At 39.4% G+C, this 17,222-nt stretch overlaps 1 protein-coding gene across 1 annotated transcript in view; it reads right to left on the bottom strand.

Annotated features, from left to right (window-relative positions):
* EPB41L5 (erythrocyte membrane protein band 4.1 like 5) overlaps positions 1 to 17,222 on the bottom strand; it is a 174,072-nt gene that overhangs the window by 146,584 nt on the left and 10,266 nt on the right. Inside the window, exon 3 of the mRNA XM_030800955.1 lies at positions 1,591 to 1,695. Within this exon, the coding sequence (XP_030656815.1) occupies positions 1,591 to 1,695 (105 nt within the window). The remainder of the gene's footprint in view (positions 1 to 1,590; positions 1,696 to 17,222) is intronic.

Below are 17,222 nucleotides of genomic sequence, written 5' to 3'. Positions count from 1 at the left end.
TGTCACCCAGGTTAGGAGTGCAGTGATGCAATCACAGCTCACTGCAGCCTCCAACTCCAAGTTCCTGGGCTCAAGGGATCCTCTCGCCTCAGTCTCCCAGCTAGCTGGAACTACAGGCATGCACCGCCACGCCCAGCTATTTTTTTTTTTTTTAAATAAAAATCACCTTTTTGTTTTGGTTTTTTTGAGACAGGGTCTCGCTCTGTCACCCAAGCTGGAGTGTAGTGGTGCAATCTCAGCTCACTGCAACCTCTGCCTCCCGGGTTCAAGCGATTCTCCCACCTTAGCCTCCTGAGTAGCTGGGACTACAGGGGCACGCCACCATGCCCGGCTAATTTTTCTATTTTTAGTAGAGAGAGGGTTTTGCCATGTTGGACAGGCTGGTATCGAACTCCTGACCTCACGTAATCCTCCCGCTTCAGTCTCCCAAAGTGCTGGGATTACAGGCGTGAGCCACCACGCATGGCCAAAAACAGCTATTTTTAATGAGCTGCATAGTATTAATTGCAAGGATGCGACAAAATTTGCCTAACCAATACCCTGCTGCCAAATGCTCATGGTTACTTAATTTGGAGGCATGATGGGAAGGGCTGTCACAAAAAAATGACAGCTAAAATTATTAACAGCTGTAAACTTAGCCCAGATGCTTTATAAAGCCAGCTAGGAGTTCCCCTCCAAACACACACACACACACACACACACACACACTTCTAGAAAAAAAGGCTTAATGCCATGATATCCTTATCATCTGTAGTCTCTTCCTCTGCCTCCTACTGTCCAGGCCTTAATATTACTTTTATCCTAAAGTATTTGTAATAACTTTCCCTGACTTCAATCTCTGCCCATTCCAAATCCTACATATCTCTACATAAAACTTCCTGAAGGAAAATATAACCTTCCTGCTTAAAGACTACCTAATCCCAATTATTTGAGAGTAAATATTGCCAATTTATTATTTAATACCTTGGGCATTCAGTTTGAATGATATAACCACTAAACCACCTCCCAATGTTTTCATCTGCCACTTTCAAGCATCCTCCAGTAAAATCCTAATATAGTAATCAGTTATTTGAATAGCCTCCAACTTTCTACTCTATTATGTATATGCTGTTCTCTCGTCAGAAATGCATGTCAAAGTACCACTATTTATAGATATAGAATCACAGATCTGAAAGGGAACTTAGAGATATCCTAGTCTACTCACCTTAATTTGCAAATTTAAAACTACTATTGTTTACCCAAGAGCCCACGAAACTCCCATTCTAGCATTCTTTCCAGTACACAGTGTTTCTCAAATTCTTGTGTGCCCAACAATCAAGTCAATAGTTATTAAAAACAAAGATTCTGGAGCCCCATCCTGGAAACTTTTGTTCTTGTAATTCAGGTTAGGAAATTAGGACCAGAACTCACATTTTTTAAAACAAGTACTTCAGGTGATGCTAAAGCAAGGGGGTGGGGGGAGGGAGCAGTGTCAAAGCTTTGTATCACAATAACACATCAAGAATATGAAGCCCTATAGCAATTAGTATATCATCTGAAATTTCCTGTTTCTTCTCCTTATGCTAAAACTTCCAAAAAACAGTTACTCACTGCTACTTGTGCAGAATCCATAAATCTCAGACCAAAATAGTCGCTTTCAATAAGGTCCAGGTGGTACATAATCTGATCAAACAACTCTTGTCCTTTGGCTTTTTTCTGAAATGGCAAGAAAATAAGTAAATCAATAAATGGTTTATAAGATCAACAAGACTGAACAAAAGAAGGTTTTAGTTATACAAGATCTCTTGAAGAAAGGAGGACTTGCAATACCAAAAGTATTAGCATGTGGTAGCTAATGGATAAGACATTATAGTTTTCTAATAAATCACTTAAGGCCAAAAACAAATTTGTGATCTCTATGTTTTCCTGGAGAGTGTTACTTCCAATCAACCAACAAAAATTACCTATTTTGAGATACAAATATTTGTGTGTAAGGATAAATTCTTGTGTTGTCATCAATTTTTAGAGTCCCTACTTTAAAAGGGCCATAATGTCATCGGAAAAAGAAAACACAAAAAACTTAAGAGTACTTTAGTACAAAATATGTGAAACTACACTTGCAAACAGATTTTAGAGAAGAGACAGAAACTAGAATAATCAATGAAGGCTTGATGGAGAAGAATCAGTCAAACTGGAAGAGAATGTGAGATAAGAAATAATAAAACTGGGAGGTAGGAAGGAATACGAGATCATAAGAAAAGTACTATGATGATGCAGAAGACACCAAATAGTAGGGTAATAAATAGCAAAGAAACTTTGTATGGAAAAAGCAGTTCTCAAAATGTGGTCTCAAGATCACCGAGGGTTTCCAAGACTCTTTCAAAAGATTCATGAGGTCCTAGGTTTCTCATATACCTGAAACAAAACAACACATTGCAACACAGTAAACGTAGAAGCAGATAAGAGAATCCAAGTACCTTCTATTAAAGCAGACATTAAACAGATTTGCAAAAGCACTTAAAACGATGCCACTTTTCTAAGCTCTTTGTTGTTTTAGAAAATAGTTATTTTTATATGTTTTATATTATGTTAACATAAAAGGGGTATGTTGTTGCTATATTAATAGACAATCAATTATTTATTAATCAGTTAATCAATAAATATTTAAAATTTTTTCAGTTTTAATTTCTAATACTGTAACTATTGGTAGGTATAATCCACATAAGCAAAAGCATTGTTGGGATCCTCAATTTTCATAATTGCTCATCCATGCCTCTCCCATCTGTAGAATTCTAAATTGTGATTTATAGTATTTCCTATTAAAAAATGAACATATAGTTGGTTTATCGTATCAATCTCTGCCTTTTAACTGAACTGTTTATTATTTCAACTTGTCCTTTGCTTTTTTAGATAAGTAAATTTGTCATCTATTATTTCCTTTCATCAAGACAAGAACTTGACCATGCCTTCATGTCCTCTAATCTCCCCTCCACCCAATTCCCATCAAGTTTTATAGACATACTTCTATTTTTTCTTTTTTATTCTTAGCTAACTTTTTAAAGACAACAACTTCTACTTGGGTATTTCAAAAATGTACATGTCTTACACGTGTACACTGCATGTCTTGTAGCATCTGCTAGATTAGCAAATGCTCATTTGAGTTCTTTCTCCAAAAATGTTTCCCATGTGGCTTTTGTATGGCTTATCTTCTAAGGCCCTGGCCTTCTATATTTGAGAATATTTTAATCATGCCCTCACTCGAATGACAGTTGGATGGGTAGAAATGCCAAGGTTCACAGTTTCTTTCAATACTTTCTCCAATACTCAAAAAAAAAATTCCATTATCTTCTTGCAGTCAACACTGCTATTGGTAAGTGTGATGTCAATCTCAATTTTGTTTCTTCGTAATGTTACTTGTTCACTTTTAGACTCTTTAATTTCACCGTACTATGTACAAGTATGAGTTTTTCTTAATCATATTGTATTCTATATGGACCTCCTCAACCTGAGATCTTCGTATTTCTTTAATTCTAGACGTCAACCTCTACTGTTTTCTCAAATATTTCTCCTTTGTCATTTTAAGTTTCCTACTTCAGTGCTGCCATTTTTTAGCATAAATTACTTATCCATTTAAATATATATATATAAAAAACACAGACAAAAGTTCAGAAAGCTTTAGTAATATGACAAAATTACATTTAAAACAATGATAAGGCTAGAATTTGAATTTTGCTGTTTCTTCCAAGTTCAAATTCACTGCGGAATACGTACCTGATCTAGATTTCACCTGGAATGTCACCTGAGATCAGTAAGTCAGATACCCCACTTTTTAAACAACTTCTTCTAGCTTATTCACAAAATTACTTTCTTTTTTTTTTGAGACAGAGTTTCACTCTTGTTGACCAGGCTGGAGTGCAATGGCGTGATCTCGGCTCACTGCAACCTCTGCTTCCTGGGTTTAAGCAATTCTCCTGCCTCAGCCTCCTGAATAGCTGGGATTACAGGCATGTGCCACCACACCCGACTAATTTTGTATTTTTAGTAGAGATGGGATTTCTTCATGTTGGTCAGGCTGGTCTCAAACTCCCGACCTCAGGTGATCCGCCCAACTCGGCCTCCCAAAGTGCTGGGATTACAGGTGTGAGCCATCGCGCCTGGCCACAAAATTACTTTCAATGCCTAAGTTCTCCAACCACATTGGGAATTTCCAGTACATTCACCCAACTTCACAGACATCAGCCTCACTTCTTTTTTTAAAGTATAACAAAATTTGCCATTTTAACTATTTTTAAGTATAAAATTCAGTGCCATTGAAAATATTCACCATGTTGTACAACTGTCACCACTATCCATTTCCAGAACTTGTCACTATCCCAATCAGAAACATTATACCTATTAAAAAAAATCATCCCCCACTTACCCTCACCATTACCCCTAGTAACCTCTCTCCCATTAATACTTTGTCTCTAAGAATTTGCCTACCCCATGTATCTCACATAAGTAGAATCGTAACAATATTTGTCCTCTTGTTTCTGGCTTATTTCACTCATAGTATTTTCGAGGTTCATCCGTATTGCAAAATATATCAAAATTTCATTCCTTTTTAAAGCTGAAAAATATTCCATTGCATATAAATATCATTTTGTTTACTTCTTCAAGTGTTGATATACATTTGGGATTTTTCCACCTTTTCAGTTTGGAATAATGCTGCCATGAACACTGGTGTGTAAGTATCTGTTTGAGTCCCTGCTTTCAACTCTTCCTGGTATACACCTAGGAGTAAAAGTGCTGGGTCATATGCTAATTCTGTGTTTAACTATTTACTTTTTATTTTTTCTGAGATACAGTCTCACTCTGTCACCCAGGCTAGAGTGCAAAGGTGTGATCTAGGCTCACTGCAATCTCCACCCCCGGGGTTCAAGCGATTCTCATGCCTCAGCCTTCCAAGTAGCTGGGACTAAGGTGCACAACCATGCCAGGCTAATTTTTGTATTTTTAATAGAGATAGGGTTTTACCATGTTGGCCAGGCTGGTCTCGAACTCTTGGCCTCAAGCATCCCAAAATGCTGGGATTACAGGCGTGAGCCACTGCACCCAGCCATATGTTTAACTTTTGGAGAAACTGTCAAACTGTTTTCTACAGCAGCAACACTATTTTACATTCCCTCGAAAAGTGTATAACAATTCCAGTTTCTCCACATCCTTGCCGACATTTGTTACTTTCTCTTTTACTTTTTAAAAACAGCCACTTGATAGGTATGAATAAGTCTCTCTCACTGTTGCTCTGACTCAAATTTCTGTTCTGATTAGTGATGTTGAAATATTTTAATGTTTTTATTAGCCATTTATATATTTTCTTTGGATAAATGTATAAGTTCTATGGCTATTTTCAAATTGGCTTTTTGTTGTTGCTGAGTTGTAGGAGTTCTTTATATATTCTGGATATTAATCTCTTATCATATATCTGATTCGCAAATATTTTCTCACATTCTGTGGGTTGTCTTTTTACTCTCTTGGCAGTGTCCTTTTATACACAAAAGTTTTGATGAAGTCCAACTTATTTGTTGTGCTGCCTGTGCTTTTGTTACCATATCCTATAAAATCACTGCCATATCTAATGTCATGAAGATTTTTTCCCTGTTTTCTTCTAAGAGTTTTATAGTTTTAGCTCTCCATGTCTTTAAGCCATCTTTACATTAATTTTCGTATATGGTATAAGGAAAAGGTCTGGCTCCTTTCTTTTCCATATGGGTATCCAGTTTTCTCATCACCATTTGTTGAAAAGACTGTCTTTTCTCCACTGAGTGGTTTTGGCACCCTTGTCAAAAATCATTTTACCATATTTACAAGTGTTTGTTTCTAGTCTCTCTATTCTATTCCATTGGTCAATGTCTGTCTGTACTGCCAGTACCACACTGCTTTTTTTTTCTTTTGTAGAGATGGGGTCTTGCTATGTTGCCCAGCCTGGTCTTGAACTCCTGGTCTCAAGCAGTCCTCCTGCCTCAGCCACCCAAAGCACTGGAATTACAGGTGTGAGTCATCACACCCAGCCCCACACTGTTTTTGATTCTGTAGTTTCATAGTAACTTTTGAGATAAATCAGAACTGTTAGTCCTCTAATTTTCTTCTTCCTTTTCAAGATTGTTTTGGCTCTATTTGGGTTCCCTTCAGATTCCATATGGATTTTGGAATGGGTTTTTCTATTTCTGCAAATAACATCATTGGGATTTTGATAGGAATTGCATTTAATCTATGGATCACTCTGGGTAGTACTGTCTTCTTAACAAGATTAAGTCTCCAAATTCTTGAACGTGGGATATCTTCCTACTTATTTACATGTTCTTTCATTCCTCTCAGCAGTGTTTTATACTGCAAGTCCTTTGCCTCCTTGGTTAAATTTATTCCTAAGCATTTTATTCTCTTAGATGCTATTATAAATGAAATTGTTTTCTTAATTTTGTTTTCAGATCATTGCTAACTTATTAGCACCGAAAGGTTTTTTTTTTTTCCGCAAAATCTTTGGTTTTCCACATATAAGATTACGTCATCTTAAACAGAGATAATTTTATTTCTTCCCTTCCCATTTGGATGCATTTCTTTTTTCTGCTGAACTGCTCTGGACAGAAGTTCCAGTACTATGTTGAACAGAAGTGGCATCAGCAGATATCTTTATCTTGTTCCTGATCTTAGGGGAAAAAGGAACTCCTACTTTTAAATTTCACTTATTGTTTAATTTTTATTTGATGCTTCCTATTATATATCCTTTCTTTCCTCCTATGGAAAGAATTCCTAAATATGATCTTCCAGCTCACTAATTTCTCCTTCACCTTAACTGATCCTAATTTCATCCCATCAAATGTGTTCTATAGATTATACTTCTTATACCTAATATTTTCCTTTGGTCCTTTTAAGTAAGTTTTTGTTCTTGTTTCATGTTGTTAGTATCTTTTAGAAAATGTATTAGACTTTTCTTTTTATTCCATCTGCCTTTGCTTCTACTATATACATAAAGATATTAACAACATAAAACAAGAAAACACACACATACACACAGTTTGTTATCTTTTACTTGACTTTTGAGGTGCTTGTGCTCATTTGTCTCCTTATTTTGGACATATTCATTTGGAAACATGAGTTACTTTCTCTAGATTATGTGTAACAAGAGAAAGGCCTGACTCTAGTCTGTATCAGCAACATTTAGCACTGAGAAACCCCTGGGGGAATAGAAGAATTCTAGGGAGGAGAGCCCTAACAAGGAGAAAATCACAGTTAATCACTTTCCATTATACAAACAACTCCCTCAGGTTAATAATTCATTCTCTGTCCACATATAAAAAGGAAAGTAGCATTGGGAAGGAGGCATTTTTTAAAATATAATTCACTGCCCTCTAAGAGTTTGGTGGAGGAAGGGTAGGAAATTTAGGTAAGGGAATTTTAGGGATAAGGATTTTTAGAGGTGAGAAATTTTTTAGGCAGTGCTATTATTGAAGACACTTCCACCCACTGTCTGAGTTATTGCTATCACACCCCTTAAAAGAGATACTAATTATCAAGACAAACTTGGAGCAGGGGGATAAGACCTCCATCCAAACTGCCTTTTACCTCAATTATCCTTCCACAGCCACAGTAGCAGCCCCCTAAACCAGACTGCAGCAACCATTACCACACACACACTCCAGTACCAACACTCCTTACCTGGGGCTAATTTTTCTATCTTAAGTTTTATGATCATTCATGGGTTAATCTTAGGAGAGGACACTAGAAGCCCTTATTACTTCAATATCTTGTCCCAAACAGGGCAAGAATTCTCATTAAAAATTTATGATTGGGAATGATCTTAACTTCCTTCAGGGATGAATTTGTTTTAAAATTAAAGGTCTGTTTCACATACTATTCCTAATTTGATTTATTCAACAATTTTTTTTAAGAGATGGGAGTCTCACTATGTTGCCCAGGCTGGAATTCAGTGGCTATTCACAGGTGTGATCACAGTGCACTACAGCCTCAAACTCCTGGCCTTAAGCAATCCTCCCACCTCAGCCTCCTGAGTAGCTGGGACTACAGGCACTCTATCACTGAGGTTGGTTTATTGAACAAACATTAATAGAACACTTACTATGTGCCAGGCACTGTTCTAAGCAACTAAACAGGAAAACAAAACAGGTAAGCCCCTGCCTTCAAGCAGCTCATATTCAATTAAAGAAAAAAACAGCCAGGCATGGTGGCTCATGCCTACAATCCCAGCACTTTGGGAAGCCAAGGCAGGAGGATCACTTAAGGCCAGGCGTTCCAAGACTAGCCTGGATAACACAGCAAGACCCTATCTTTACAAAAATTTAAAAAAAAATTTGTTTTTAGAAGAAGCTTACATCCTAGCAAAGGAAGAAAATATTATGCTAGCTAGTGATAAAGGTTATACAGAACAAGGTAACTATGGGGAATGGTGTTTACATGGGGCCCATTTAATAAGGGAGATTTGAAAAGAGACTGAGTGACATAACTATGTAATTATCTAGAGAAAATGAATCCCAAGCAGAAATTACAACAAATGCAAAATTCCCAACTGTGTGTGTGTGTTTAAATAATAAAACAAACCAATTGAATATTTCAACATATTTGTTCTAGCAACACAATGGAAAAGGAGGAGAAAGTCATTATTGGAAATGAAAAAGAAAACTACTGGTTTTAAACAATGCTTATAATAACAACAACAAAGTACTGCTAACAGTTTGACTGACTAATTTGGAGACGGCGTCTCACTCTGTTACCCAGGTTACAGTGCAGTGGCATGCATGGCTCACCACAGCCCTGACCTCCAGGTCTTAAGGAATCCTTTCGGCTCAGCCTCCCAAGCTGCTGGGACTACAGGTGTGCACCATGATGCCTGGCTAATTTTTGTGTGTTTTTTTTTTTTTACAGGGTTTTGCCATGTTGCCCAGTCTGGTCTTGACTGCCTCAGCCTCCCAAAGTCTTGGGTTATAAGCGTGGTCACGCTAAGCCCAGCTAACAAATTTAATTATGCTAAAATTTGCTAATGGCAATCACTACACTACAAGTATTTTTATTCTACACTACAGAATATTTCTGCACTACAGCAGAAAGCCACAGAAGTCTTCTGCTGAATTCATTTATCTGGTACCAAACTTATATGTTTCCATTACCTTCATTCTAAGGCATATCTCTAGAATCAATTTCATATTCCATCAACATTCTATATTTGCTTCAAGACCAAAGGGAAGCATTGCTTTAAAAATAATTCTCCTCCTTATTCTGCCAAAGCATCATTTGCTAGACTCTTGAAATACAACAGTTGTGTTCTAAGGTGAGAATGAATGGGCTTCTGCCAGCTAGACAGCTGCCTCCTCAGAACAAAAACCTTTTCAAGGTTATACATTGACTCCTCCTTAATAGATGCTAGTTCTAAGACGACCAATAGTGAACACAAGACATTTATAGGTTCCTTAAGTAAACGATGAATGATTTTATTTCTTCAGACAGGACAACTCTGTTGTCCAGGCTGGAGTGCTGTGGTGGGATCTTGGCTCACTGCAGCCTCAACCTCCTGGGCTCAAGCAATCCTCCCACCTTGGCCTCCCCAGCAGCTGGGACCACAGGTGTGCACCATCACAGCTGGCTAGTATTTTATTTTTTCTGTAGAGACAGAGTTCTCATGATGTTACCCAGACTGGTCTCAAACTCCTGGGCTCAAGCAATCCTCCCACCTCAGCCTCCCAAAGTGCTGGGATTATAAGTGTGAGCCATCACACCTGGGCAACAATGCACAATCTATTTTAGGTTGGTACAAAAGTAATTGTGGTTTTTGCCATTAAAAACTATTGCAAAAACCATAATTACTTTTTTTTTTTTTGAGATGGAGTTTCGCTCTTGTCGCCTGGGCTGGAGTGCAGTGGTGTGGTCTCAGCTCACTGCAACCTCCACCTCCCCAGGTTCAAGCAATTATCTTGCCTCAGCCTCCCAAGTAGCGGGATTACAGGTGCCTGCTACTACACCCGGCTAATTTTGTATTTTTAATAGAGACGGGGTTTCACCATGTTGGCTAGGCTCATCTCGAGCTCCTGACCTCAGGTGATCTGCCCACCTTGGCCTCCCAAAGTGCTGGGATTACAGGCATGAGCCACCATGCCTGGCCCATAATTACTTCTGCACCAACCTAATAACAAAATTCTGATATCCCAAAAAAGAATTTCTCAGAACATCTTACTTTTAGAGATAGCATGTAATTCTTTAAAAAGTTCATTGAGTCTAGCCTTCCTGAGAAAAAACTATACCATTTCATGAAAATTAGTCACAGATAAGAAGTAAATGCAGTAACTGTAGTATGTTGGTTTCAGGAAGATTTATCCAGAAATAAAATGTTATCATTGATGAGCTGGAAAGCATGGTCATGATAATATTATTCTGGGTGAGTGAATACCTGACTCAATCATAATTTGAGAAATAATTATCAACCTGCTAGTATCAACCTTAGAAATGGTGTTCTAAGTCAATTAGTTCTGTCCCATTCTATATTTTCAGAGTTTTTAATTTCATTACGCACTTAACAGTACATATAGGAAAATTTTCATTACAGGAAAAATACATTTTTGACATAATATTCAATTCCTAGACAGACACCTATTATGTGTTAGACGCTAGTTATACAGATGAATATGCTTATATTTGCCCTCAAGCAATCACAAGGTTCTTAACTAAGAATAAAATTATAAACAACTACTTAAACACAATAAATGTGAATGTTACTCTTATAGTATAACAAAATGCTAAAGAAATGAGGGTGAGTTCTTCGTTCTGCCTCAAGTATTAAAGGCTTCAGAAGATTCTATATTCAAAACTGGGCCTGGAAATGTGAATAGAATTCTGTTAACCTAGATAAAAACTAAAGATCTGAAATCTTGACAGTCTAATGAAGGGTTTAGGAAAGAAAAGACTGGAGGCAAGAGTCAGAAGACAAAGTGACAGAAGCTGCCAATGTACTGTGATCTGCCTAAAACTGCCACACAGAATGTCACTCTGTTCTTTAAAATCCTTTCATCATTCCTCATCATCTATAGATTAATGTGCAACTCCAGGGCACAAAATAGTCCTTCCTAGCTGTTCCTTGCTTATTATTACATATCACAGCCTATTTCCTCTATCATTTCAGCTTTTTTGTTTGTTTGTTTTTGAGACGAACTTTCACCCTTGTTGCCCAGGCTGTGGTGCAGTAGCATGATCTTGGCTCACTGTAACCTCTGTCTTCCGGTTTCAAGCGATTCTCCTGCCTCAGCCTCCTGAGCAGCTGGGATTACAGGCGCCCACCAGGCTGGGCTAATTTTTGTATTTTTAGTAGAAATGGAGTTTCACCATGTTGGCCAGGCTGGTCTGGAACGCCTGACCTCATGATACGCCCACCTCAGCCTCCCAAAGTGCTGGGATTACAGGCGTGAGCCACCGCACCCAGCCCATTTCAGGTTTTTTTTTTTTTCTGAGACGGAGTCTCGTTCTATCGCCCAGGCTGGAGTGCAGTGGCTCAATCTTGGCTCACTGCAAGCTCCGCCTCCCGGGTTCACATCATTCTCCTGCCTCAGCCTCCCAAGTAGCTGGGACTACAGGCACCCACCACCACGCCCAGCTAATTTTTTTGTGTTTTTAGTAGAGACGGGGTTTCACCGTGTTAGCCAGGATGGTCTCGATCTCCTGACCTCATGATCCGCCTGCCTCGGCCTCCCAAAGTGCTGGGATTACAGGCATGAGCCACCGTGCCTGGCCCCATTTCAGCATTTTTATCTGCTTATAATCTCCCCAATAAGTCATGCCTCTGAACCCTTGCAAAATGCATTTCTTTCTGCTTAGAATGTCCTTTATGCCTCTAATGAACTTAAAAAAATTTTTTTTTGTAGAGATGAAGGTCTGGCTACATTGGCCAGGCTGGTCTCAAACTCTTGGCCTCAAGCAATCCTCCCACCCCAACCTCCCAAGGTGCTGGGATAACTGATGTGAGTTACCACACTGGGCCCTTCTAATGAACTCTTGATTCTGGTTTCTCAAGAACCAGTATATCAGTGTTGCCTTCCAATAATCCCACAGAGAATAAATCCTGCTTCCTCTGTACTATCTTGTACCTATAATTCCAATTAGTATAAAGCCAGCATAGACTTGTAGTGGGTCCATCAGGTTTAGGCAACAGTAAGAAGGTCCAGTATGGTCAGAGTGTGTAGAATATGGATGTGAGATCTTGATTACAGGGTCAATGTCTTGTTTATTTTCGTAAATTAAAAATAAAATGTTTTTCTCACCTTGTAGCTATTGAAAATGAACAAACTGGACACAGGAAAGTGAAAACAGACCCACAAAGTTCTGGCCCACTACAAATTCATTAGTCATCTGTATCTACACCAGTACCTGCTACTTATGTTCTTTATCCCCACCTAACAAATTTATTTCAGGTCACCACCTCTTTCAGATCCAGTCCTCACTTCACCTCCTCTTTGCAATGATTAAGTTCATCAAGGGGTTCACCCAATGGGTTCACCTTGCCCACTGCCTAGACAGAACCGATTTATCAAGACAGGGGAATTGCAACGGAGAAAGAATAATTCAAGCAGAGCTGGTTGTGCGGGAGACTGGAGTTTTATTATTACTCAAATCAGTGTGAGCATTAGGGGATCAGAGCTTTTACTGATAATTTGAGGCTGGGGCTGGGCGTGGTGGCTCATGCCTCTAATCCCGGCACTTTGGGAGGCCGAGGCGGGTGGATCACCTGAGACCAGCCTGACCAACAGAGTGAAACCCTGTCTCCACTAAAAATTAGCTGGGTGTGGTGGCACACACCTGTTTGAGACCAGCCTGACCAACACAGTGAAATCCTGTCTCTACTAAAAATTAGCTGGGTGTGGTGGCACACACCTGTAATCCCAGCTACTCAGGAGGCTGAGGCAGGGGAATCACTTGAACCTGGGAGGCGGAGGTTGCAGTGAGCCGAGATCACACCACTGCACTCCAGCCTGGGCAATGAGAGCGAAACTCCATCTCTAAATAAATTAATTAATTAATAAAATAAACATAATTTGAGGGCAGGCATGGTGGCTCACACCTGTAATCCCAGAACTCTGGGAGGCTGAGCAGGCAGATCACCTGAGGTCAAGAGTTCAAGACCAGCCTGGCCAATATGTTGAGACCTCATCTCTAGTAAAAACACAAAAATTAGCTGGGCATAGTGGCATGCACCTGTAATCCTAGCTACTCAGGAGGCTGAGGCAGGAGAATCACTTGAACCTGGGAGGCAGGAGTTGCGGTGAGCCAAGATTGCACCACTGCACTCCAGCCTGGGCAACAGAGCCAGACTCCGCCACAATAAAATAAAATAAAGATAATTTGGCAGATAGGGGCTTGGGCAGTGGGGAATGCTGACTGGTCAGGTTGAAGATGGAATCATAGGGGTCAAAGTGAGTTTTTCTTGCTGTCTTCTGTTCCTGGATGGGATGGCAGAACTGGTTGAGCCAGATTACCGATCTGGATGGTGTCAGCTGATCCATCCAGTGCAGGGTCTGCAAAATATCTCAAACACGGATCTTAGGTTTTATAATAGTGATGTTATCCTCAGGAGCAATTTGGGGAAGTTCAGACTCTTGGAGCCAGAGGCTGCATGACCCCTAAACTGTAATTTCTAATCTTGTAGCTAATTTGTTAGTCCTGCAAAGCCAGGCTGGTCCCCAGGCAAGAAGGGGGTCTTTTCGGGAAATGGTTATTATCAATTTTGTTTCACAGTCAAACCATGAACTGAATTCCTTTCCAAAGTTAGTTAGGCCTATGCCCAGGAATGAATAAGGACAGCTTAAATGTTAGAAGCAAGATGGAGTCAATTAGGTCTGATTTCTTTCACTGTCATCATTTCCTCAGTCATAATTTTGCCAAGGCAGTTTCAATCCCTCCCTTTGTGTTTCACAGCACCTTATTCTCAAGGTGTGGGCTACGAAGACTGGAAAAAGCCATCAATAACTCTGGCTTCTTCCTGCTGATGGGGCGTCGTGGGAATAGGAGCTGACCCTAAGGTGAGAGGAGTGGAACCCCTTTGCAGCTGAGTGTGTGCATGCAGGCAGGGCTGGGATTCCAAGGCTTGCATGACAAAAACGGTAGTATTTTTATCTATAGTTTTAGCACAGCATTTAAACGGACAGTGTACTATAAGGTAAATAATGAGTTTTAGGTTAAGGAGTACAATTTCCAGTTTTAAAAGTAAAGATCTGAAAGCATTAGTTTGGGGACTTACAAGTCCACAAAAAATTTAGGATTTAGTCTAAAGTGAAGAAAAATAAAAACTCAAAAACAACAACAGGTGTATTATAGGCGGTTTCGGTATTATCTTTTCATCAGCTTTCCGTCTTTCTCAGCAGAAGGTATTTCTCCTAGAATGTTCTTCCTCCCATCTCTACCTATGTATATAAAACCAATTATCTATAATCCCAGCACTTTGGGAGGTTGAGGCAGGTGAATCACTTCAGGTCAGGAGCTTGAAACCAGCCTGACCAATATACGAAATACAAAATTTGTATTTTGTATTTGTAGTGTATATTGTATATACACTACTAAAAATCTCTACTAAAAATACAAAAATTAGCTGGGCATAGTGGTGGGCACCTGTAATCTCAGCTACTTGAGAGGCTGAGGCAGAAGAATTGCTTGAACTGGGGAGGCAGATGTTGCAGTGAGCCAAGATCATGTCACTGCACTCCAACCTGAGCAACAGAGTGAGACTCCATCTCAAAAACAACAACAAAAAACGCAATTACTGAGGAACATTTTTCCTACTCATTTAAAGAAACTCAGATCTGCCCTAACCAGCCATTCTCCAGCTGCCGTGCTATCTCCTTCCTTCCATCTATTGCCAAATCTCATAGCAATCTTGCATTTTCCCTTCACGCACTTCCACAAACTAATCAATATTAAGCACCTATGTGCAAGGGACTATAAGAGGTCCAAAAAATATGACTGTCTCCAATAATTTCGTTAGCCCTCTAAAATCTGGCTTTCAAACCCACCATCCCACCAAAACTCTTTGCTTCACTTCCATCCTTTTTCTCTCTTCATGACAGCAGATTATCTTCTCATGATCTTTGACATAACTGATATATCCCCCTCTCATCAGAGTTAGAACTGTATTTTACTCATGTTTATTCCCTCCCCATGCTATATCCAAGTACTAAGCACTAGTCTTCACTCCCCTCCCACCAACCATATCCATGTACTAAGCAGGCACTCTTTCCTATGCAGCCTCACTGTCATTGTAAGTCTGCAGCCTCATGATCTTGTATCTACATTACTGTAGCAGTCTCCAGGCATGATTTTTTCTTCTGTAACAAATCAAGCATATCACCTCTAAATTAAACCTATATATCTTTCTTTTGTTGTTTTTTTCTCTGTTGCCCACACAGGAGTGCAGTGGCATGATCATAGTCCACTGCAGCCTCTATCTCCTGGGCTCAAGCAATCCTCTCACCTCCAGCCTTCTGAATAGTTGGGGCCACAAGTGTCCACCATGACACCTGGCTAATTTCTTTTATTTTCTGTTGAAACGGGGTATCCCTGTGTTGCCCAGACTAGTTAAACTCCTGGACTCAAGCTATCCTCCCACCCTGGCCTCTCAAAGTGCCGGGATTACAGGCAAGAACTACTATACCCAGTCATGTTTCTTACTACTAAAAAATCTTAAGTGGAATAAAATACAAATACACAAAAATCAATGCATTCTTTTTTTAAAAAAGTAACTTCCGGCCGGGCGCAGTGGCTCACGTCTGTAATCCCAGCACTTTGGGAGGCCAAGGCGGGTGGATCACCTGAGGGCAGGAGTTCAAGACCAGCCTGGCCAATATGGTGAAACCCTTTCTCTACTAAAAATAACAAAAATTAGCTGGGCGTGGTGGTGGGCGCCTGTAATTCCAGTGACTCGGGAGACTGAGGCAGTAGGATCACTTGAACCCAGGAGGTGGAGGTTGCAGTGAGCCAAGATCGCGCCACTGCACTCCAGCCTAACAACAGCGAAACTCCATCTCCAAAAAAAAAAAAAAAAAAAATTTAAAGAAATTTTAAAAAAAGCTTCATTGAGCTATAAGTCACATACCTTTACCCATTCAAAATAAACAGTTCGTTAGATTTTAGTATATTCACAGATATATACAACCATCACAAAAATCAATTTTAGAACATTTTCATCACCTCAAAAAGAAACCCTAAGCCAGGCACAGTGGCATGTGCCTGTAGTCCCAGCTACTTGGGAGGCTGAGGTGAGTGGTGCATCACTTGAGCCTAAGAGTTCAAATCCAGCCTGGGCAACGTAGCAAGACACCATCCCTAAAAAAAAGAAAGTCCATATATTATAGCTGTCAACCCCTACCACCCTGTCAGTTCCCACTCACTCAGGCTGCCCTAAGCAAGCACAATCTATTTTCTTTCCCTTACAGATTTCCCTATTCTGGAATTTCACATGAATGGAATCACATGGTCTTTTGCGACTACCTTCTTTTAACAGAATAATGTTCTCAAAATTCATCTATGTTTTAGCAGTACACTTCATTTCCTTTATGGCTAAATAACATCCCTTTATATGGATATTACAGATTTTATTTATCCATTTACCTATTGATGAGCATCCAGGTTGTTTCTACTTTTTAACTATTATGAATAATGCTGATATGAACATCCGTTACAAGCTTTTGTGCAACATGTTTTCCATTCTCTTGGAGATATACCTAGAAATGTAACTGTTGGGTCAGGTGGTACTATTTGAATAACTGCCACACTATTATCCAAAGCAGCTGCGCCATTTTACATTCCTACCAGCAGGGTCTGAGAGTTCTGATTTGTCCATATGCTTACCAACGCTTAATATTATCCGACTTTATTTCAGCCTTCTTAGTTGGTGTAAAGCTGTATCTCACTGTGGTTTTATTTTGCATTTCTGTGATGACTTACGATGTCGAGCTTCTTTTCATGTGCTTGCTGGTCATTTATATAACCTATTTGGAGAAATGTCTATAGAGATCCTTTGCCCATTTCTAAATTGGGTGTTCTTTATATATCCTAGATACAAGTTCCTTATCAGATATATAATTTGCAAATACTTTCTCTTATTCTGTGTGACAGTCTTGTAACTTATTTGATGGTCTCCTTTGAAGGCTAAATGAAAAATTTTTCATTTTCATGAAGTCCAATTTATTTACTTTTTCTTTAGTTGATCATGCTTTTTA

This window comes from Nomascus leucogenys, chromosome 20 (assembly GCF_006542625.1).
Source record: "Nomascus leucogenys isolate Asia chromosome 20, Asia_NLE_v1, whole genome shotgun sequence".
Classification (NCBI taxonomy): domain Eukaryota; kingdom Metazoa; phylum Chordata; class Mammalia; order Primates; family Hylobatidae; genus Nomascus; species Nomascus leucogenys.
Note: the sequence above shows the minus strand (reverse complement) of the source record. Positions and strands in the feature narration are given on the sequence as shown.